This window comes from Channa argus, chromosome 16 (assembly GCF_033026475.1).
Source record: "Channa argus isolate prfri chromosome 16, Channa argus male v1.0, whole genome shotgun sequence".
Classification (NCBI taxonomy): domain Eukaryota; kingdom Metazoa; phylum Chordata; class Actinopteri; order Anabantiformes; family Channidae; genus Channa; species Channa argus.
In genome coordinates this window covers 14,139,229-14,161,861 of record NC_090212.1, presented here as the reverse complement: position 1 = coordinate 14,161,861, position 22,633 = coordinate 14,139,229, and the positions used below count along the sequence as shown (strand labels likewise).

Here is a 22,633-nt window from a genome sequence, read left to right as displayed (position 1 = left end):
CATGTTATGCATGCATGCATACGTCCACACAATTGTGGCAAAACACTCTGTTTGTTTGGAGACACTTTGTTGACATTGGCTATAACAGGGGACTTAAGGAGCTTTAACTAAAACAGTTCAACTCGATTTGTAGAGAAGGAGTGCTGAAAAGAATTTATTTTTAGCCCACAGACGGTGCCAAAGAAGACCAGAAGGAAGATTTCCCCAAGGCCTAGCATTTTGCATGGAGTTTAATTATTTATGAGAAATCTTCCTGGGAGTGAATTACAGAGGTCATGTCATTGTGGCACATGCATGTCTGGATACAAAGTAGCACACAAACAAATGTGGAATGTGTTGTGACTCACTTGAGCATGCACAAAGGTTGTTACTAGAAGAATTATTTTCATGAATACAAAGACACACTGTTTATCAACTGATGGTCAACTCTGGATTTGTCTTCGCTTTCTTTGTCGCATACCAATTCTTCCCGACCCACTATGTCTTATTATGCTCTGGAATGTGCAAAAGTCAGACAATTACACTCTTCACAAGAGACATTCATGGATGTCAAGCATTCTCACGTGTCTCAGGATTTCATATCTGTCAAAAAGGGCATGCTGGGACTTCCTATTATGATTTACTGTTGTAATAGATCCTACTTGTGGAGACAACAGGACACACAGGTTCCTGTTCTACATAGACAGGATGGAGAATGTGTGTGTATTGGTTTGCCTGTCTTTGCAGTAATATGAATGCGTGAAGGAATGTATACAGAATGTGATCTCACTCTGTTCCTTTCAAATTGATCTCTCCATGAGTTTCATTCAAACTAACTAAAGACAGATTGACTTCTTATGTTTGTGATCTCATATGGCCAAAAAAAAAAAAAAAAAAATCATGGCGTAAACATAAATCCAAATGTCATTAAAAGCCATGCAAAGTGTTGTGGGATTTAGCAGACACTTTAAGCTAGAGTATTTTAGTTTTGACTGGTGCTTACTGGCCCTTCTTCCTCTTTTCTGTCTAATTAAGGTCACCCCAGTAAAGTGGGCTGGCTGTTGACATTTGCTTGGTTTTAGCCATTGTGACACACTGTCAGACACACTGTGGACCCAAAGCTCAGCACCATGACCTTTCAGCTGCTCAGCATTTTCCCACAAGAGCCCCTTTCTCTTTTCTCTCTCTCTGGTTATCTTTCTTCTCAGCAAACCTAAAAGCCTGTCACTCTTGTCACTTTATCGGTTGGCAAGCATACTGACTAAGGCCACAAGCACATAGAATGACACTTTAAGTCTTAACTTTGCATGACATTTAACATGACCAAGCAAAATTTCTGGCTATCTGACAAGACAGGGAATATACTTGAAGACAAAGCAACAAGGTAGGGTTGCACAGCACAAAATACCGAACCAAACCCTCAGGGGGTATAATACGCCACTCATTCCCAGTACAAACTGCAAATTTTTTAGAGGAATCTAAGAAATTCTCTTCCTACCTTCATAGGTTATTTACACGTACATTGATGCAGGATTGCAATATATTAGGAAGTAGGCCACCCTATTTAGAATAATGCACCCCTAACTTCATGGCAGAGATTCTGTACTGAATTGCATTCAATTGTACAGGTGTACCTAATGAAGTTGCACCACAAGATACACACAATCTCAAATGAACACATTGTTACTTTTGATTATTATGTTTTGGACAATAAGGACAAAACAGAATACCCTCAGCTTAATAATTTCCATAAAATTTTAGATAGATGGAAAAACACAATATAGGCTTCACATGACTAACAGCCAAACAGCTGCCATTCTCCTCTGTCATATTGGCATATACTGCTAAATGTGCATTTAAGGTGGTTTACTGTGGGGGAAAACCTTGCTTGTTAACTTATAGTACATTAGAAAATGCAGGATGTGCAGCATGTCTTAAAAGATCCCAAAATAACTGGAAACATGCAAAGCCCTCTGTCACTATGGCACAAAGACTTTTACAATGACTTGTGATGTGCTTTTTAACTGTCACTGCTATTCCTAAATAGTCTGTGTGTGTGTGAGAAAGGCTTTAAAAACAGAACCAAAGATAGGTGAGAGAATGTGAATAGGGAAAAAGAATAAAGACGCATAAAGCATAACCTAAAGCTAGCGGGTAGGAGCATTTAGCAGTACAAACAGAATAAGCAAAGGAAACTCTGCCAGTGGGCTGCTGACTTAACACTGTGTGAAGGAAGGAAATAAAAAGGAGAAGAGTTCGGGGGGGAAAATGTGGGCTCGATGAAGACAATATCCTTCAGGGATGAATACAGTAAGTGTACACCCACTCTCCATGCTTACTTTAAAGCAAATACTTAAACACACACCTAAGTAAGCTGGATTTACAGAGGCATGCAGTTGGTTGGTATGTAAAGTGCTGCAGTCACAACAGTGTATATATAACTTTTTACAGTACACTTTTTAGTAACTTTTACTAACTCTGAACACATTTCCCTGAGATGAGATAACTACATCATGTTTAACAAAAATGTAAATCCATGGCACAGATTAAAAGACCAGTCTTATGTTTAAGAAAAAAATAAAAATAAAGAAACAAATATATAAAATAAAATCAATTTTTATGCAGCCCAAGTTCTGACTGGTGTTAACCGACAGGAATCGCACAGAACCACTAAAATAAAAAGGTTACCGTTTGTTACATTCCAGGGATAGTGCAGTGAAAAAGCAAGTATCTAGTTAAACAGCACATGGACACAGATAAAGGTCTTAACAGGAGGAAGAAACAGCAAAAGCCTGAGAAGTGAGAGCTTTGAGACCACTTTCCCATTAAAAACAAACCACTGAAAGATTTGACATGACAGAAAACAGGAGTGAATACATATAAATGCCAAATACTGTGCTGGCAGTGTACAGTAATACTGCCAAGAATGCTGTCTGTTAATGTGATACATAGTTTACCAGTTTAACTACGACCTTTAGTCACCTTGCTAAACACCACATAATCTATTACCATGGACAGAGAGTTATGTCACCAGGTGATGCACATTAGCACATTTTAACTTGCAGACTGTCATTAATACTTCTTTGTACCTTGCTTTTAATAAATACTTGAATGGGTTACAACCTACATATTGCATTAAAGTGTCAATTGATGCACGAGTGTCCTTACCTTGTTAGGCTGTCCAAAGAATGGATTTCCAGCACAGCGCTGATTGATGACATCTCTGATCAGGTGTTTTTGTCCATTGTATGTTGTGAGGATGCTAATGCGGTCAGCAGGGTAGCCCAGTAGACGCATGTACATGTACAAAGCCACAGAATACTCCGCCTCTCCCAGGTTCTTCACAGAAAAAGAAAGAAAAGACATGGGTAAGATTAACATTAACTGTATTTTAATTATACAGTACTGTATATACTGTTAGTACTATAAGCTGAATTACAACAAATATGCAAGTTTGTCTATTTGTCTTCACTCATAGGTTTCCTGATGTATTTGACAATTGCTCTACTGATTTTCTTGTACTGTAACATCTTGCTCAAACCCTTTCTCAACTGTCATGTCTTAAACTTTCCAGGCAGATAAAAGCTTCCTCATTCATGCAGGAGTAGCCATTTGATTTGGACTGGAGTTAATTACCTCAGACAGACCTCAGACTAGAATTTTCTTCTAGTATGTAAGGAGGACAACTGTGTCATCTTTTTACAGGGGTTCCCATAATCATTAAAGATACAGTATGTAACTTCAAAAATATTTCTCACTAGACAGATGCACTAAAACTTGCAGTATTTTAATGCGGTGCTAATGAAGCTTCCTGATGCAGACTAAATGCACAACACAGCCAGCAGTGGAGAGATTAATTTTTTTGAGTGAGGCTTGGTCTTCTAACCATTTAGAGAATTTCGATTTCTGCTTGATAAATACATTTAGGAGGACTCTCGTTTACTGTAACAGGCAGAGTGCCGAGATGCATTGTAAAACAGGAAGAGTTGGGGCTGGGCAGAGCAGAGTGGATTAATTTTGATCACGCTAACACTAGCTTCAGACTACAGACAACATAAGAGTTTTACCTCCAAGTGTGAATAAATGTAAAGGCAACCCTGCACACATCATTCACTCACTTTACAATCAACAAATTCCTCACAATGTGCATTCTGGCTCTAGGGCTACACTCTGCCCTTTAAATGTGCCCCAAAATAATAAAAAGCCAACATTATGAATTATTCATTACGCCTGGACTGAAGCCTCACATCTTTGATAATATATGCAACTTCATCAACAGTTGCTCATCCAGCTGCACTGGAGTCAAAACATCAAAAAGCACAGTGACAGTCTTTGGTCTTTTAGCCCTGTTACCTGGCTCTAACTACATGCATCTACTAATTTATTCAAGTTTTAAATGTTAGGACTGAGCTGCTGTTTCTTAAGTGAATATATTGAAACTTATGTAGAAAATATTAAATCTCATGATGATTGAGAGGTTGTTTTTGGGAGGTTTCTCACCTGTAATGGAATGCATCAGTTTAAGCTTGTAAAGACACCGCTTTATTCAATATGTAAGATCAAGACTGTCGATTTTTTTGTGAATCTGAATAAATTAAAAATACTAATGAGGTTGTTTTAAAGTTTTGCTGTAGAGAAAGCACACACAAAAACACTGGACAAAATATCTAATTAGAAATCCAGTTGGAATTTATAGCTTCACCTACTTTGTATGCATAAATACATAAATGTGATCTTATGGCTTAACACCAGAGAGAACCTGGCAACCACAACAACAAGGTCAGAACCAACCCATAGGAGACATGGGAGGGTGAAAGAGACAGAGCTATAACAAAAGTTGAGAGGCTGGCCCATCTACAATGAAAGGTAATAAGAGGTAAAAATCTAGCTGTGAGTAAAGTGTTTCCTACAATCTAAAATGCTGAAAACTGCTTTTTCCCTAACAACAGAAGATGTGGCTTTAGACAAACATCTTCCCCTCAAAGACCCATCTGACAACTTTGGAAGTTGCCATGATTGGGCTGAGATTCACTATGGAAATCGCTTTAGCAAATGAGCTGAAGAAGCCAAAACAGACCTTTGGACTATGGAGTGTTTGTAAGGATGATGGGTGAAGAGACCCTGTAAAAGTGTAAAGCAGGGTTTGTGCAGTGTTTGTTCAGCTGTGACAGGCATTCAGCATGCACTGGATACAACTGCTTCTCCAGTATCCATATTATCCCCTCTGGGTCCTAGGACAGTGTGTGTGTGTTTGTGTGAGTGTGTGTGGGGTGGGTGGGGGTGGGGACAGAGAGTGATACTGGCAATTTCCTTAATGAGCAAATGGAGCTGATTTTCATGTGACCTGTTGCCTCAAGAGGTGCACATGGTCAGGACTGAAAAACAATGACACTTCAGTGACCCGAGCACGCCGAACTAACATCCATGTAGCACTATTCTATGTTCAATAGCTGTGCAGCTCATGAATAAGTTTCCCATTCGGCTTCGGTCTCTAATAATTACACAAATTTACCTTTACCTGAAATAACTGCTGCATGCTTTTTGACTTCCAAAGGCCATGAAAATGCCAGGAAAACGTGTTCTCACAATGACTAAATATCCTGTTAAGGTAGCTAGTGTTGGCTGTCAAATTTATATATATTACTTTTGCTCTTACTGTATAGAAGACAGTGACATCTGGGCTCCTGTGCTGGTTTCATGCCAAAGTAAACATTTTCCCCACAGCTATCATTCCCACCCACAGACAGTCTTGAGTGTCACAGCAATGTCATGATGAAACACAATCTGGCTCCTGCTGTGAAGGGCAAACTCACTGGTCTGTGCTGGGAAGCCAGTGTTGCAGACTAAGCAGAGTTATGGATATGTTACATGAACTTCTATTCTAAAACACAACATTTTAAAAATTAATGAGCTCGTGTAGCTAAGTGTATATAAGTGTCTGTGTAAAGGAGTGTATACACTGTGCTTGAAAAAAAAAAAAACTATTTTTTTCTGTTTCCACATTATGTATGAGCTACAGATCAGCTAAAACATGTCATATACTCAGTGTTCACAGTTTTAGGACATGAAGTGGACACCAGAGTCTTCACAGTTTAGCCCTTCGTATTTAAGTCCTCTGGAGGTTTTAGTTCATTTTAGCCACACATGGATGATGCTTGTGTTTTGTAATTTGAGTTTTCTTTTATTTTTGCTCTCTAAAGTAGAATTATGATTTATACATACAACGCCCCTAGTACAGTACAATTAATGGTTGTAGCCACATGTATGTATTTGGTGTACTGTGGTGTGTACCACTAACCTGGTAAAAGTAAGGATTGGGCTCAGATTCTCCCACCCCATTAAAGTCCTCCACATTGATCAGCTGGAAGTCAAAGGTTAGGCCGGGATTGGGCACCTGAAACTCCGGCAGTTGCTGGACATGAGGCAGGTTCCCCAGGTGTTTGTAGCGCCAGTTGTACAGGTTACATAAGCTGTAGGTCAGGGAGACAGAAAGACACAGCACAGTGTAGTTACTTTATGTCCTTCAAGTGAGGGGACAGCACAAGTCACAAAGTCACTGCACTTCAAAACTCCAAAGCCAGGGTGACTCACCTTGCACGTGCACGGCCCTGCGCATCCAGATCTATAGTGGGCACTCCTAGACGCACAAATCGGGTGAAGAGACTCTGTTCCATGTTGGAATACTTCTGGAAGGCCATGTTCTTGATAACAGGGGGCAACTGGTGGTGGTCTCCAATCATGATCCAACGCTTCAGCCTGCTGTAGCCATCTTCTGGGTTCTGCAGAGAAAGGAGAGGTAAGTACACTGAAACTGGGTACAGGGGTCTATAGTAGACTTAAAAAATGTACAGTATGTGTTTCAATTTTGCACAGTACAGCTGAAAAGTTAATTAGGTTTCATTTTAAATATACCTATCAATGCAAATGTGACAACTTACTTGTAAAACAGCAGTACAAATTCAAGATCTAATTTATGAAGTCTAGACCTGTAACTACGTGTTCAATTTCAGCACATCACAACTACCCCATAGTTTTCCACATTTATTTAATTGTTTTGTCTAATAACTTGATTTGATATTGTATTATAGCGTTTGCAAAATGAGATCCTGATTTTACATGCGCATGTCTCCCTCATGCCTCCAGATTTTACAAAGTAGATGTGGTCTATTTGGATCTTGACATCAGAAGATTTTAATATACTATGCTTTGTAAGTCAAGAACTATAGTATTTCAATCACTGATAAGGGTCGAATGCCAAGACAATGAAAGGGAACGAGGAAAAAAAGAGAAATAAATAAGAGAAATAAATGTTTTATGCTGCAAAGTATACCTGACAAAAGACTGAGTGTGTCTAACTAGATGACAGATAAAGTGGCACTTTGGTTTAGGTTGTTGGCTGGACTGATGAGCTTATAATATGTAAACAGACTTTAGCACTTTCTCAGTCAATTACGTCCAACCACCAAAAGCAAGCACCATTACTATGTTTAGTGCCCACCAGTCAAGCCCTAGGTATTTAGGTAGTAGTGTCTTGAGTTAATGATTAAACTAACGTTGTAGGAACTTACAGCAGTGACCTTTCAGGCAGTACATGATAGTAGTTTTCTCAGTAGCTCATAGATTAACACCTAAATATTTCTTTAATATAAAGCTTGTACATTATAAGTGAGGATTACCTGTAACAAGAGAGGGATGAAGGTCTCAATCTCCAGAATCTGAGCTGCTTCTTCCATCAGAATGTTGTCATACTAATAAGGAGAATCAGCAATTTAAAACAAATCCTTAAAGCAACTAAAAGCTAAACAAATTTGGGTCAACTGAGATGAATCAGTCACCTTAAATCCCAGCTCCACCAGGTCATGACGTTTAAGTGCAGCATGTGTGCAGGTCATAGCAATGATTTTGGCCTCCTTCACTAGCAGATACTTGGAGCGATCCAGTCCACTCCTCAGCAGCTCAAAGGCTCTAAACTCCTTTCAGGGTAGACAGAAGAGTTAGCACTATCACTGCACAAAGAAAAGTTAACTGAACAGGTATGATTCAGAACATTAGCAATGAAAGTACTTCTGTAAGATCTCTGTGTAAAACATGGGCAGCTCAGTTACTTAGCTACCGTATCATGGTTACATTAGTGAGATTTGGTGAATTCAGTTGGGTTTTTCATTTTCTCACACTATGGTTGTTAGAAGAAACTGTTGGTAGACAACAGTGATACGTTGATGGATGATTATTGTGAAACAAACCTGCTAATTTAATCATTTAGGAAGACTTAATGACATTTCATTTCAAAAAGTACAATCCCTGCTGCTGGAGGACAACCTAAGGACAGATTTTCTTTCACAGCTGATTGGGTCAGTTTTTACTCAAAATACAAATTAATTTAGTTCTCAGATTGTAACAGTTTGGAAAACATGCTGTATTTATTTGTGTGGGCTCTCAGGGAGGAATTATAGATAAACAGGCTTGCTATTTTCAGGTTGCCACTCTGTAGGGGCAGAAAAGGGAGAGAGGAGGGATGGCAGGGAAATCGACTCAGACAGCACTGGGGAATAAATATTTGATGTGTTACTATTTTGGCAATAATATTAAACCAATCAAAACATGCAATATTAATGAGATCTATTTTTAACCCAAATGGCTCAAGGGTGGTTCAAGGTTGAAATCAAGATGGTAAGGATTAGTGGACACTGAGAAGACACAGAGAGAAAAAAAAAATCAAGTAAACAACTGCAAAGATGTGACGGGACTGCGGAGAACGAAAACTGGAGAGGTCTGTACAGAAGGAACCCAAGAGACACATTCTGTCCCCGTCTGTCTATTTGTTTGTCTAGCAATATTATTTTTTTCCAATGACAGCTTATTCTAAACTGCTTTAACATTTGAAAAGGCAGACAGATAAGCAAATTCAGCAAGGTGTTTCTTTCCTCACCCTGCACCACAGACAGAAATACCTATTAATGGCTGTACACTTTTCACTGCAGCATGGGTGAGGCTGAGGGAGGAGGGAGAGGTGCTGTGATGCAGTGATACAGAGGCCAGCAAGATAAATCAAGGTCACCATACATGTTGGGATATTACCTCTAGCCAATAACTTCTTTATTGCTTTTTGGAGAGCTTGGTGTTCCCATAAAAGTGAAATGTTTTTGTCATCCCTGCTGAAAGACTTGATGGGCTTGGAGTAATGATAACACATCTTCAGATATGTGCTTGGAGTGGGAAAGTGTGTGAAAAAGTGACAAGAGATAGTAAAAAGATAAGCAGAAATGGCCATTATTTTGTCATGCTGATTATCTTTTCAAAATAATCAGTGAACATATTGGTGCGTACAATAAAGCACAGCCAAATGACTCACTATATCAAAGGAGACAGGTGACGACTAAAGCAAGGAAATGAAATAGAAACAAAACTACTCGTAGGCAGAAGAGACTTATTGGTCACCATTCATCTACAACACCTGGACATGTAGATGGCAAATAGTAACTGTGCAACATTAAATACAGCTGATATGGTCAGCTGACAGAGTCTCAGTGTGTGTTTAAGTCAAAGGAGGATGAGACTACATGTTTACCTCTGATTTGTTAGGGACTGTTTGTGTTTCTGTAAATGTTATTTGTGACTGGGCATCTTAATTTGAATCTAACTGTACGGTCATGCACTCTATAAATACCACTGCCTTGCTTAAAGTAATCACTTTACATCCCACTGGGTAATGCTTAGCATTGAGAATTAGTACACTGGATGCAGTGTGGACAACTTTTACCCATGTGTTTGATCATTGCACTCCTCACAATTTCCTAACTTCAAAGCGCTGTTTGCAGCATTTAGTTGTGAGAACTGGAGTAAATTGCGAGGGAAAGAGTGATCACAAAAAAGATCAACGGCTAAAACTCGCAGCCTTTGCCAAACCAATGCTCTACTGTGTGTGTGTGTGTGTGACTGTTACCTCCAGCTGGGTGAATATTTTCTTGATGTGGCGGTAGCAGCCTTCTGCAATGTCCATGTCCTCTTCATATGTCCGCCCCTTGAACACAGGTTGGGGCGCATTGGAGAAGTACTTGTGGAAGGGAAAGTGTGTAGCGACAGCCTCCACGTCCACTTTCTTGCCCTGTTTGGGTCTGACTTTGCTCATGTACTCTTCCCAGCGAGATATCACCTGTAATGGGAAAGCAAAAATCAGCCATACGGCGCTGTCTGAATCAGGGAATTTTTGTGTGATCAACAATAAATAAATAAACCCATGCGAAGGCATTTTCTAAGTAAAAAAAGGTGGAGTGAATTGGTTTGTTGGTATTTTCTCTGCCATTATTTGATGAAAGCTGGAAAAGATTATACACAAATTAACAAATGGGCACAGATAGCCTCTCTCTTACAGAAGTGCTCCTGCTGAGGACCTAATAAACCAGCTTCAACCAAACAGCGGGTTAGCCTAGTTCTATAAATACCCCTGTGAAAAAAACAACTTTAAGAACCCTTAATGAGTCTGCTAGAGGACTCAGCTTAATTGTGTGTTTCTGTAAGTATATGTCTGTATGGATTATTAAGACCTCTATTAAAACATTAAGCATGTCTACATGTGCAACATTATCATTGATCAAAAACAGAAAAGTCTGCTCATGGTTACACATTCACAGAATTACACATTGGTTGAAAATCCTTACACCATCACATATTAGGGTACCACCAGCTTATTCGTCTGGCAAGATGCAAAAAAGGGAGCACGGACACCATTAAGCAGGGTCACAAGAACTGGGGTTATGAACACAGTATAAGTTATGGCTTTGACTCATCCACTGCCTGCTGTTTGAACTATCACTGGCATGTCTGTGCCGTCTGTATATTAACTTGAAAATGACAGCAATCCCCTGCACTCCTTTATGTAACAGAAGGTCTATAAAGTATTTTAGAACCCTTCTAGTGAAGCATGATGATGCATGGAAGTAACTGTCTGCAGTGGCATTTTCCTGAGGGGACAATGATAATTAGGTGACAAGAACAGACAATGAGGGTTGAGACTGTACTGGATCTAGGTATTTGGAGTCTAGGCAAAACACAGTAGCAGGGGAATTTAACAATGTCCGCAAATTATTGCCATGAATATGGACAAGACAAACAACACAGAAATCCATTCTAATTAATTCTTCAAAATATCCTCTGGATCCCCTCAACTCAGACTCATTTTCAGTGAATCAGTATCAATGTCAAAACGCAGATTTCACTTACGTTTAGGCTCAATAGTAAAACAGCACTAGGACTTCATTAGAAAAATAGAAGCACAACCTATGCAAAATTAGTTGACAACTACATCTTCAGTACATTAGACCTCCTTATGGTTTTACCTGATAGAGATAAAAGTGTCCAGCTGTTTCACAAGTATAAGAAACATCTCCTGGGACTCCCAAACTCTCCTGTAACCTCGCCACCTCTTTAAGGAGTTCTAGTCTTCTGGCTAGGACATAGTTTACCCTGCCATATCTGTAAGGATACAACACAGTTAGTACAAAAGAAAAAGATTATGTTTTTGAATAAATGATGACGAGACAGTCATAATCATCTGCACAAAAAACACTGCATTACATTTTTTTTTAAATTATACAATGATGTAAGAGAACCGATGTTTCAAGTGGCTACTTTGTGAATCATCCTTTACATATGTGAACATACACCAAACCAACCCATTACAGTTTAATATTGCAACAAAGTAAACAAAGATCCTTCTTATTAATTAGGAAAATACACTTTTAATGCTCTTACTCTGACATGTTTTTCGATAGTTTGATTCAGCTTGACACCCGTCTATTTTTGTGCCCCAACTTAACTCCACAAAATCTAATGTCACAAATGTGTTCATTAACCAATCCACAGAGAGAGAGAGACTTCAGACAGTTTACTACATACTACAAACAGGTGAGATAATCTTTTATGTCATTGTCTATTCAGTCCATGTTCTTATATGGATCACTGTGGCTATTGATCTTTTATTGTGTTTAATTGATAAACAAACCAGACTTTGTCTTTAACTGACAGGCCAATTACCATTTGATGGTTGTGCTTATTGTGCGGATTTGGCTTTTTTGCATTTCTGTCTTTGGCTTAGTCTTACTAGCTGAGGACATACTGTATTTCTCACTTAAAACATGTACTGTCTAATTATATTGTAAATATGACCTTTGACTACAGTTGTTCAAGGAAGGCAATCATTGACTGTTTGTTTAGGTTCTACCAGGCATCCTACTGTGCAGCTAAACAATACAGCTTAAAAGCCGTAAGCAAGTGACAGCACAAGCAGCACACACAGACAGGATGTAGGAGGGGGTCACAGGGCAATACTAAACGTGAACTCTTGTTTTAGACACTGTGCAAAGATCTTCAACTAGCAGATGACTCAAAAGACAGTCACACCTGTTTGGAGTGAATAAAATTAAATACAAATGGGGAGTGACCTTGCATAATAACATTTTATTTACCAAGATTATTTTTGCCTTGAACCTTGGGCTAAAATATAGACCGTCAACAACTGAAGGTGCACTGCCCTCTTCTGCAACCCACATCCCCTCACAAAATCTCATTAACACAGAACAAAATTCATCATGGAAATCGGGGAGGCATTGTTAATTGATAGCGCTGTGGCTTTCCTTTTGTTAGGCATTCAGAGGAACTCTGCCTTCCATTTTTCATCTTGTATACAGTGTTAATTAAAACTCTCCTTTCTCCTCTAGCTGGTGTTGATGGGGTGGAAGAAGTGTGGAATCTGCATCTTGTTATGAGGCATCCAACCAGGGGAGAACATTAAACGCTGCTAGCTAAAGCTCTGTTTTTTTATGCCTGTGTCGCTGCATAATTTAACAATAAAACAGACTGCTTCCATGTGCCGAGTGTGGTTCCCTTACAACATTATTCATACAACAGTCATACATGCACACTGAACACATAGGATATAGGAAATGAACAGCACACATAACCACTCCCTGACTGCTGCGAAGAGCATAGGGTACAATTAGCTCAATGCATTTCTGTCTTTGGCTATAAATAGATAAGACTGTAATTAACAATGTGGGCTATAAGGGAACTTTAAATAGTAACAGCATAAAAACTTAATTAAATTCAATGCCACTGAGTTATTTATATTTAAAGACAGGGTAAATGATTAGTCAAAAAGAGAAGGGTCTGACTAACTCATTAACAATGTTGCTTTAATTTAAGAGCAATCACAAAGAACTGTAAATGTTTTGGGTATCCTGGGGTAATCTCTTTTTCTAAGTCTGTCACGAGGGCTTCCCCCAACTTTCTCTTTTCCCTTCTTACTATATTTCAGGACTGAGTCTTTATCCTTCAAGGTATTAATCACACATACATACACAGAGTCATGCCTTACTATACTTTTGAGGACACATACCAATCCCTTTCACACATGCACTGGAATTTTGACATTCTCCTGACTTTGTCTGAGAGGGGGGAGGGGGCGTATGTGAGAATGCAAACAACGCTCTCGATATTATCCAAAATGTATCCTGCGAACACCATAGTACAACGTCCGAATTACTGTATGTGCTTTTGTGTGCAGCACACTGCTCTGCTCTATTTTTGCTTTTTAAAAGATGTATGGCTCTGATGTGCTGTAACCAAACAGTAATGTACACACACAGTAGAGGTTGCAAAAAGAAATTAGTGAGAAATCTAGGAACTACAAGAACTTCTTTAACAGGACATGGGATTTTTAGCTGAGGCTACCTTGTTCTGTTTTGTGCCACCAGTGCTGCATTTAAAAGTAGGAATGTGTATATGTGCCCATCTTGTTGTGCCCATCTTGTTCTTCCACAAATTAGTTAGTTTAATTAAATCGGAATAACAATCAGGTAACGTAACCCATTGCCGTTTTAAGAGACTATTTTCTGACCTAACTAAAATAAACATGGTCCTAAAAACTGTAATTAAATATATTTATTCATGTAATTATTCATTATTTCATTCATTCAGTTATCTATGTATTCATTCAATTATTTCATCATATTTATGTAAATAATTAAATGTTAACCTTAGGTACCACTTAGTTTTAAAAAATTATATAAAAATTATTCTTTGGGTCTTGAATATTTTAATAATACATTCTTAACATTTATTAGGATGATATATATTGTGGAAGTCTTTAACTCAAATTTGTTGCTGTTATGCACATTTTCTTAATTCAGTCTTATTTGTGTCATTTGGATTAATTATTAACTAAAGTAAGTTTCCAAAACATACACAATAAATTTTAATATCTAAATTGTTTGTAATGGAATTGTATTATGACTTTTAGCTATTTTTAAGTATTCTCATGAATGTGATAAACATACAGCTTCTTAACGTGGCTAGTACACACCGATCAGTTGTTGTGATCAAGAATAGTGATGAAAGGATTAATGAGTGTGTGTGTAGGGCTGTGGGGAGAGATTTATTATACAGGTGGAAAGGCCTTGGAGGCCTATGATGCATAATAAAGATATAGGAGTATCCAGTGGCCCTTCCACTGTGTTGGTTCAGAGACAATATATGTATGGATGTGTGTGCTGTTGACTGCACTTTCGAATATGCATGTGTAAACTCACATCGTCTCAATTTTCACTTTTGCATTTCTGTTTGTTTAGGTGCACCTTTGTGCATGTTCTCTTGCCACCTGTCCTTAGCTCTTCTCACCTGCTGAAGTCTTTCTCAGTCTCCAGCTCCTCCTCTCCATGGCCCAGACGCAGGAGGTGGCGCTCATCGATGTCTAGAGCCATGATCTTTTCAAACAGCTGGTTTAGAGCCTGGTGGTGAATGATGGTAACAAGTAAACAAGATCAGACAAACAAAATCTCCTATTTTGTCATCTATTTACTGTACCTAAGTATATACAATCAGTCAGAATCTTTATACACTGCTTCTGATTTGTAACACTTTTGAGGCATTTATACTGCTTTGAAGAAATTGTCTCTCTTTAAATAAGGAAGGGCAAGATATTGCATGAACTTTTTTCCATCGTTTTTTCCAAGTTTCCCTCTGACAAAGTTCAAATAGTGTTAAACAACTGCAGATTAATTTTTGATTAAATTCTGAGGGGGGGGGGGAGACCAGGACACAAGGGAGATTAGATTAAAATTTTCCTGTAAGGTTTGAAAAAGGCTTTCGCCTGATTAATGGCTAATTCTGAGCAGAAGCACTAAATTCTCTAGACAGATTCAATGGTTTTGAGTGGAGTGGAAATCTTTTTAGATCAGAGCTAGTTTGTGTACAAACATGTGTGTGTTATTAACCTGGTTTGAGTGTGTAACTATGAGGGTCCTCTGCTCAGGAAAGTTGTGATAGAGGTTTGAGATGATCTGAACGGCAACATCTGTCTTTCCGGTGCCAGGTGGTCCAACAACCTTGGAAACGCAGCAGGAAATGAACATTTCCAACAAACAGAAAAGAAAGAGAAGGTAAGCACAATCTGAAGTTAGGTCACAGTGCATAGGCATTCCCACGTAAATAATCTAGTGGTTGTGACAGCTAAGTCACGGGCACATCAGACGTGACTAGGCTAGTGGCCCATTAGCTATGCTCAGACTAACCCAATACAGCATGGGGTTGCCTGGCATGCTTAGACAGTTTCATAGAGCGCACCGCTTGTTGAGAACACAAAGAGCTACTGAAAAAGGAGAAGAGCCATAAGAGGCATACTTTAGGTATCTGTCAAGCCTTTCATTTTACTTATCTAGATATCAGTATAGAGTTACCATGTTGATATGCATCTTGGTCCGTGTTTGTCTCTCAGGTGACTAATTTCTGCTAAAAATGGCAAGCAAAATTAGATATTCTTGCATAAACAAGTAATTAATCATCTCCTCAGTTTCCCTACATGAAAGCCAAATTAGGAAGACTGGGAGGTAGTGTGTGTGTTTGTTATGGTTGCCAATGACTATGACATATGCGAAGGAGGTTAGAGGGGGTGAGGAGAGAAGTAGAGAGTTGTATATGACTTTGCTGGTAGCCTTCTTGCTATATTTCCCACAGATAGCCATTTAATAAATGACTCAGACACCTGGGCCAGCTACCAATCACTCCTCTGAAGAGCATTTGTCAAAAGGTGTATGTTACACTATTGTGGAGATAATAATTGTGTAGCTGATAAATGGACACAGACCTTTGTCTTAGAACTAACAGGACCTGGGACTTTGCCCAAATACCATTACACTCACTCAAGAAATCTGCGTGATAACTTTATAGGGTTTGCTTTAAACATAGCCTGTAAGTCCACTATATTCTGTGACTCACTCTGTTAGCCAGATATCCACAATTATTATTTGTTGGAAACGGTTGTTGCAATTTTCATCACACAGCTTCAATTCAATCTTAAAATTTACAGAATGACTCTCTAAATAATGAGTCTTACCATGGTGAGCCCGGGCTGCATCCCAGCTCGAATGGCTTCGATCTGAGTAGGCGTGAATGGAACGGTGTTCCTGTAAGAGATTCACATCAAGTAATTAGTCTGAGATACTGAATGGCCCAGACAGGATAAACACGTTTGTGTGCAAATGCTTTCATCGCTTAATTTAAAGTTCAGTTTTGATGTTTTTTGAGAACATGTTATGTTATATGTTAAACTGTATGTTGCTATCAAGATTTAAATATCAAAATTCTGAAACATAAAATAGTTTGTGGTATTTTTAGTATAGGAATGTTAAGGCCCTCTTTTATCACCTTTAAATTTACACAATGTCCATCTGTTACTGCAGGAACCTTAACAACATAACTAGCACTATATCATACATGGTTAAATAAGCCAGAAGAGATACCATGGAGACAAGCACAGAAAAATCTATCACAATAGTCAGGCCAAGAGGCTGCCATCTATTTTAAGCATTTGACATGGACCTCTGCGCTGTTTTACACTGAAAAGGTGTTTTCAATATAGTTTAAGGGCTTTTGACATGTTGAAATATATTATACACTTGGAACCGGACCACAAGAAAGTGTGATATACTTGAGGCCTAAGGTTGGGGAGGCCTTAGGCTTGGCCTCGACCTCTCACCTTTTAGGTTGGTTGTAGGGATATGGCCCACGGTTGGCGGTGACATAGGGCTCAACAACCAAGGTCATGTTCTCCTCCTCTTTCTCTTCCACTTCTTCATCAGCCTTCCTTTTCTTCCCTTTGTCTGTTTTGTTTGAGACGGGAAACTTGATTCTAGGAAAGCAAAAGCAGAAAGGAAAGAAAAGAAAGAGTTGTGGCAATTATACATAATTTCATGAATATTGTATTACAAACATATAATAACATATTGTACCAAACATATATAGTAAGTACATAACATACTATTGTCATAGTTTATTTAAGGTAAACCAACTACAAGCGTTCTCATTTTCATTTGGTTATTGGATCTTTGATATTCACCTGAAAGGGGGAACTTGCAGTTCCCGGTTCTCCTCTGTAACATTTATGGTGGAACCGGGGAAGCACGAACGTAAGTGGTCCAGGGACAGAAACGTGTCATTGAAGTCCAGCGTGGAGATCTGATTGGGCATTTTGGAATAGTGGGCACTGCCTGGGTCACCGTAACCTAGGATGATGTCATGAAGCCAGTCTGGGACAACACACTCTGTGTTCATTAGGTTTCTGATGGTCTCTAGAACTGCCTGAAACAGAAAGACAGAGTCTCAAATTTCACACTAATCTATTGTGAAATTAGAAAACATGAGAACTCAAAGTTAAAAATCAAAATGAATGAGCCATATGAGACAACAGAGAACCAACCCACACAATGTAGTTCAGCAGGATAAAAATAGCATTTTGGTGGGCTGATGGGAAAGCAGGTAATTTGTATACATGTCAATTATATTTTAATGAGCTGCAAACTGCCTAATACCCTCTGCATCAAACACTGTTTTGAAAAACATGTTTACTTTTATCTGTGTCACACATCAAAGATGGAGAAAATGTTTCTTGAATACACATTCGTTCCTGCACATATCCCATTAAAGAAAAAAGAAAGACTTCAAAAACATCTGTCATTGCTCTGGATGTGAAAGAATGAAATGCAGAATTAGACATTTCAGATTTGACAGCGCTGTAATGTGAAGCTCTCCACTAACAGAATATGATAAAGAGTTTTGTTTATGGTTAACCGTATAATAAATATTACATAGAACAAACAACAGTTGAGTGTTTAACACGCTCACATGGACAACTTCTATGGCTTGAAAATCTTTTAACGTCTGGGATGCTCTGTATGGCAGGGGGTTTCCAATCATGGTCCCCACGGTCCCTTCTCCTCTTGTTGCCCAACTATCCCTGCCCTACCCTCTGCTGATTACCTAGATTAGTTGTGTTCAGTCAATCAGAAACTAGAATGTATCATTTTGATAAGGAAGCAGTGGAGCAAGACGAAGTGAACTGGTAACTTGAATGAACACACCTGACTGAGGTAATGTGCATTAGGTTTATAATTTAAAAAAACAAGCACAGGAGGGCCTTGAGGACCAGGATTGAGAGCTCCTGCTCTACATGACATTTTGGCTTGCTGCCACAAGGGGCACATGTTACATACAGTAAATAGCCTGTGAGAAGTATATTGGTCTTTGAGAACACTGGGAAGGGGTAAGTGGCAGTTTCAGAGCTGCCCTGGCCCAAACCTTACATCTACAATACTTAAAGAGAATAATAAGTGTGACACCGCACTTGGCAGAAACAGACTTTATGGTCATAAGATAAAGCTTGGTCCAAACCTTAAAATTATTCTCCTTGGGTTTGCGCCTCATGATGATGTTAAAAGTTTCATATGGGTCTTCAGTGCCACTCTGAATACTGTTGGTCATGTCCTGTTGATACTGGTTTGGGTCCAACCAAACACGGAATGTTCTGGAGTCTCCTCGTAGCTTAGGCTTTGGTTCAGGCCCTAAACCAGAGTGGTGTGGAGAACACTTATTAGAACAAAGAGACAATAACTTTTAGTAACATCTAAATAATCAAATCAATGGCTTCTGACTTGTCCCTTTAGGGTTCGCCACAGGGGAACATGTTCAGCATGTTGAGTTGGCATAAGTTTTTACGCTGGATGCCCTTCCTGCCACAACCCTCACATTTTATCCAGTTTCAGGAGCGCCACCAAGGTGGCCCTTAGTGGCTCAGCAGGGCCACACCTGGTGGGATGGGATTCGAACCCGCTGCCTTCTGCATCCCAACCCAATGCACTACTGCTGAGACTCCAGGACCCCTAACATTTAGTAGTAACTATAGTATTTTCTTTTCTAAACATGGTTACAGTATTATAAAATTCTTTTAAAAGTCAAGAGTCAATATTACAACTGAAACTTAAAGTAATTCTGTGAGCTAAAAGAATGTCTTTAATCATAATTTCCACCCTAACCTTGTCTTAAAATGTAATAGAACACCTCAACGTAAATTGCATTATTGCAGAACTATGCTTCCTTAGGAACATGAATTCATGTAGATGCTTGACTGACAGGAGCTGACTTTAGACTTACTCCCATAGGAAGTCTGTACACGGCAGCAAGTGCAGCTTTCACAGATAGAGCAGGGGATTCTGGAAGAGGGCATGGAGCAGTAGTGAAACACAATCCTGTTGGCCTCTGATGGGTGTGTAAGTAAGTATAGCTCTGTTAATATGTGGGGGTCATCAAATCCCTCTTACTAAAATGAGTGTGGTGTGAGCTATACCCTCAAGACAATGGGATAACAATGCGGACAGCTGAGCCAAGGTGAGTGAGGAGTTAAAACAAGCATGTGCCATTGTATTAAACTGACAGTTATTAAAAGGTGGGATTATATTAATACTATGCAATGTTCTGTGTATCAGTTAAAATAGATAGGGTGTGTTCATTATTGTAGCTTTAAGAAACTGAAGATCTGACAATATTTTTAAGACAAGTTTATATAGAGAATACAGATACATATGAGAAAATATGCACTTCCTACTGCTGTATTTGAAATTTATTTAGTATTTTGAGAGTTTATAATTATTGTCTCAAACTGCACTTCTCAGCTTGTGTCTTTCCACACCTTCACCATGCGCCCAGTGATTTATGTGACATCACCACAGCACCCAGTTAGCCAGAGTACCACTTATTCCCACTGGGGATCTGAAAGTTTAAAGAAGCAGAAACCAAGAAGGAATTTTATCCGACAGCATTTCTATTTAGGAATCCCTGCCCACTGCATATTTAATCCAGACAGATGAGAGAGAATGAGGAAAAGGGTGCTTTAGTGCATGGACACATGTTCTGACAGGGGAACAGGTAAACACACTTAGAATAGCAGGGGATCCGGCTAACTAAGGTGAACCAACAGACAGACTTACTTTGGGCTGTAGGGAGGAGAACATCATGATAAACAGAGGTGATCATGTTATTGTATAAATATATTTTACTTTCCAGGAAAGAAGTTTTGAATTTGGGATTTCTTCTGTACTCAAAAACGAATCTCTGAGTCTTATATTTGATGACATTAAAATATTAGAGAAATATATTAGCATGCAGATACATTTCATGCTGTAATGGTAATCGGCATTGTTGCTGGGAACACCTATCAAGTCTGAGTCACATCACTGTGTTCTGCAAGACAAGTACAGGCAATGTTGCCTCACTAACCCGACCTCTTTAGATAGAACTAAATCCAATGAATAAAGCAGAGCTCAATGCTCCCAGGTGTTGTTGTTGATCTCAGGTTAATGGAATGTTAATGTGAACAGTTCAAGTCTCATTTTGACAGTTACTGTGACAATACCAGTCAGACCTTCTCCCAAGGAGTAGTCTGGGAAGATGACTGTACTGGAGGTCTGATGGTTGGATGGATGTCAAATGTCAATGTGTGTGTGTGTGTGTGTGTAGGCAGGTGCAAGAGCACATATTAGCATACCTTCCTCAATGACGCGTCCCTTGTCATCAAGCATACCCTGCACCTCGCAGCCTCTCACGTACACTAGGCCAGTCTGCTCCACAAAGGGCTGGCGCCGGTCAAAGCGTGTGCCGTAGGGCAGGTTGGGGCGCACCGTGATCAGAAAGCAAACGTCGTGTTTCCGCAGCCCTACAGGGAAACAGGATAGAGAGAGTGGGCACAGAGGAAAAAAGAAAGAAAGAGGGATTTACAGAATGAGAGAGAAAAAGTAGAGAAAGAAGATTGAAAAGGACACAGAGAGAGAGGTGATGGGGGACAGTAGTAGTGTGGGGGAGTTCGAAGACTTGAGAGAAACCACCCTGTCAGCACTCACCTGATCTTTAAAACATGAAGCTCTAATTATACGATGGGAAAAGGGCTAGTGGAAAGAAGGAAGTCATACTTTATACTTTCAATGAGTTACACAGAAAAAAGCCAAAATGTAAAAGAGAATATAAAGGTGGAGACATACATTTGAAGAATGTTAGGCTTGCCCTTTGTTATAAAGCCACTCATCACTTCATTACTTTTACAGTATTTAGCCACTTAAGCAATCTTATTAATTTTACATTAATTAATCCTGCGCACCATTGGTATTCAATGGCGCATGAATTTCTCTTTCTCTGGAGCGCTGTAGTGGACAGCCTGCTGAAGGCTTTACATTGCTTTCTAGATTTCCAGTGAATTATTATCCTCTATCATAGTTCCCCTATCAAACATACAGAGTCAGAAAATGATTGGTGCATAAAACCAAGTGGCTAAGTGGTAGAGGTTTTACAGAGAGATGTCTTCCCACAGGCATGAGGTGAGCAAAGGTGGGTGAAGAGTCAAGGTATAGGAGCCTTTAAGGAAGTGATCATTTGTATACTAGAACAACTGCTAGGAGGCACAGTAAGAGAAGTAAATAACCAGATCGATATGGAAAGGAACAGGGTGTGTGTTTTCAGTTTTCTGTGCAGAAAAAAAGAGACAGAACCAGATTTTATAAAAGGGCCAAACAGATACAAGAAAAATAGTCCAGCACTTTACCTTCCCACTCTTGCTTGATATGATCTTGTACATTGAGGCTAATAGTCACATCAGCTCGAACACGTGCAGGCCAACTCTCTCCAATTTTGGGCTTGGCAACCTCTACTATGGTGAAAGAGGTGATTGTCTGAGCCATCCTGGCCCATCCCCCAAACACTACTCCACCATACTCCGATTGCCTGTGTAGAAGGACAGACAACAAAAAGTTAGACAAGTGCTGCGGGCTGTTGTCAAGATTGAAAAATCAGTTGGATTTGGGACAGCACATGGCACCACTGCTTACTTATTTACTTTTGCAAGAACAACAAGCAAGCGCCACCCGCTTGACATAATGGGAGCACTTATTATGTTAAGCAATGGGTTTCCAAATGTGGTGTATCAAATGTATTAATAAATAACGTTTAATAAAATATTGCCAATGTAACACACCATCATATGAGAAGTAGACAGAGGATAAGAATAGTCATTCACTGAAGTGATAAGCCAAAGCGAACTTTAAATGAGTTAATAGTACAAACCTAGGCATGTAGATTGTAGATTATTTTTGCTTGTTATTGTTATTACCACCCCAAGTGCACTACCAACACATTTCACTGCACATATTAAGAATATGAATATATTACAAATCTTGATTTTTGAATATTAAATTAAGAGGGGCCTACAAGACGTTCTTCAGATCTTTATCATTTTAAATATTACCAAAAGCTTAAATCATGCTTTTAAAAACATCATAATATT

General features: G+C 39.1%; 1 protein-coding gene and 1 long non-coding RNA gene across 3 annotated transcripts in view; one reads left to right on the top strand and one right to left on the bottom strand.

Annotated features, from left to right (window-relative positions):
• Positions 1-22,633, bottom strand: part of aqr (aquarius intron-binding spliceosomal factor) — a 43,571-nt gene that overhangs the window by 7,670 nt on the left and 13,268 nt on the right. For both annotated transcript variants that reach the window (XM_067479852.1, XM_067479853.1), the window contains exons 18-32: positions 21,896-22,074; positions 20,849-21,016; positions 18,700-18,869; positions 17,369-17,610; positions 17,009-17,161; positions 16,367-16,436; positions 15,249-15,359; positions 14,653-14,762; positions 11,316-11,451; positions 9,923-10,132; positions 7,815-7,952; positions 7,656-7,727; positions 6,571-6,758; positions 6,278-6,449; positions 3,148-3,318 (exon numbers count right to left, since the gene is read on the bottom strand). In XM_067479852.1, coding sequence (XP_067335953.1) covers positions 3,148-3,318; positions 6,278-6,449; positions 6,571-6,758; positions 7,656-7,727; positions 7,815-7,952; positions 9,923-10,132; positions 11,316-11,451; positions 14,653-14,762; positions 15,249-15,359; positions 16,367-16,436; positions 17,009-17,161; positions 17,369-17,610; positions 18,700-18,869; positions 20,849-21,016; positions 21,896-22,074 — 2,290 coding nt within the window. The remainder of the gene's footprint in view (positions 1-3,147; positions 3,319-6,277; positions 6,450-6,570; positions 6,759-7,655; positions 7,728-7,814; positions 7,953-9,922; positions 10,133-11,315; positions 11,452-14,652; positions 14,763-15,248; positions 15,360-16,366; positions 16,437-17,008; positions 17,162-17,368; positions 17,611-18,699; positions 18,870-20,848; positions 21,017-21,895; positions 22,075-22,633) is intronic.
• Positions 7,962-12,925, top strand: LOC137101427 (uncharacterized). Its single transcript, XR_010911055.1, has 3 exons — positions 7,962-8,749; positions 11,842-11,883; positions 12,696-12,925. It is a non-coding gene; the product is annotated as an uncharacterized lncRNA (long non-coding RNA).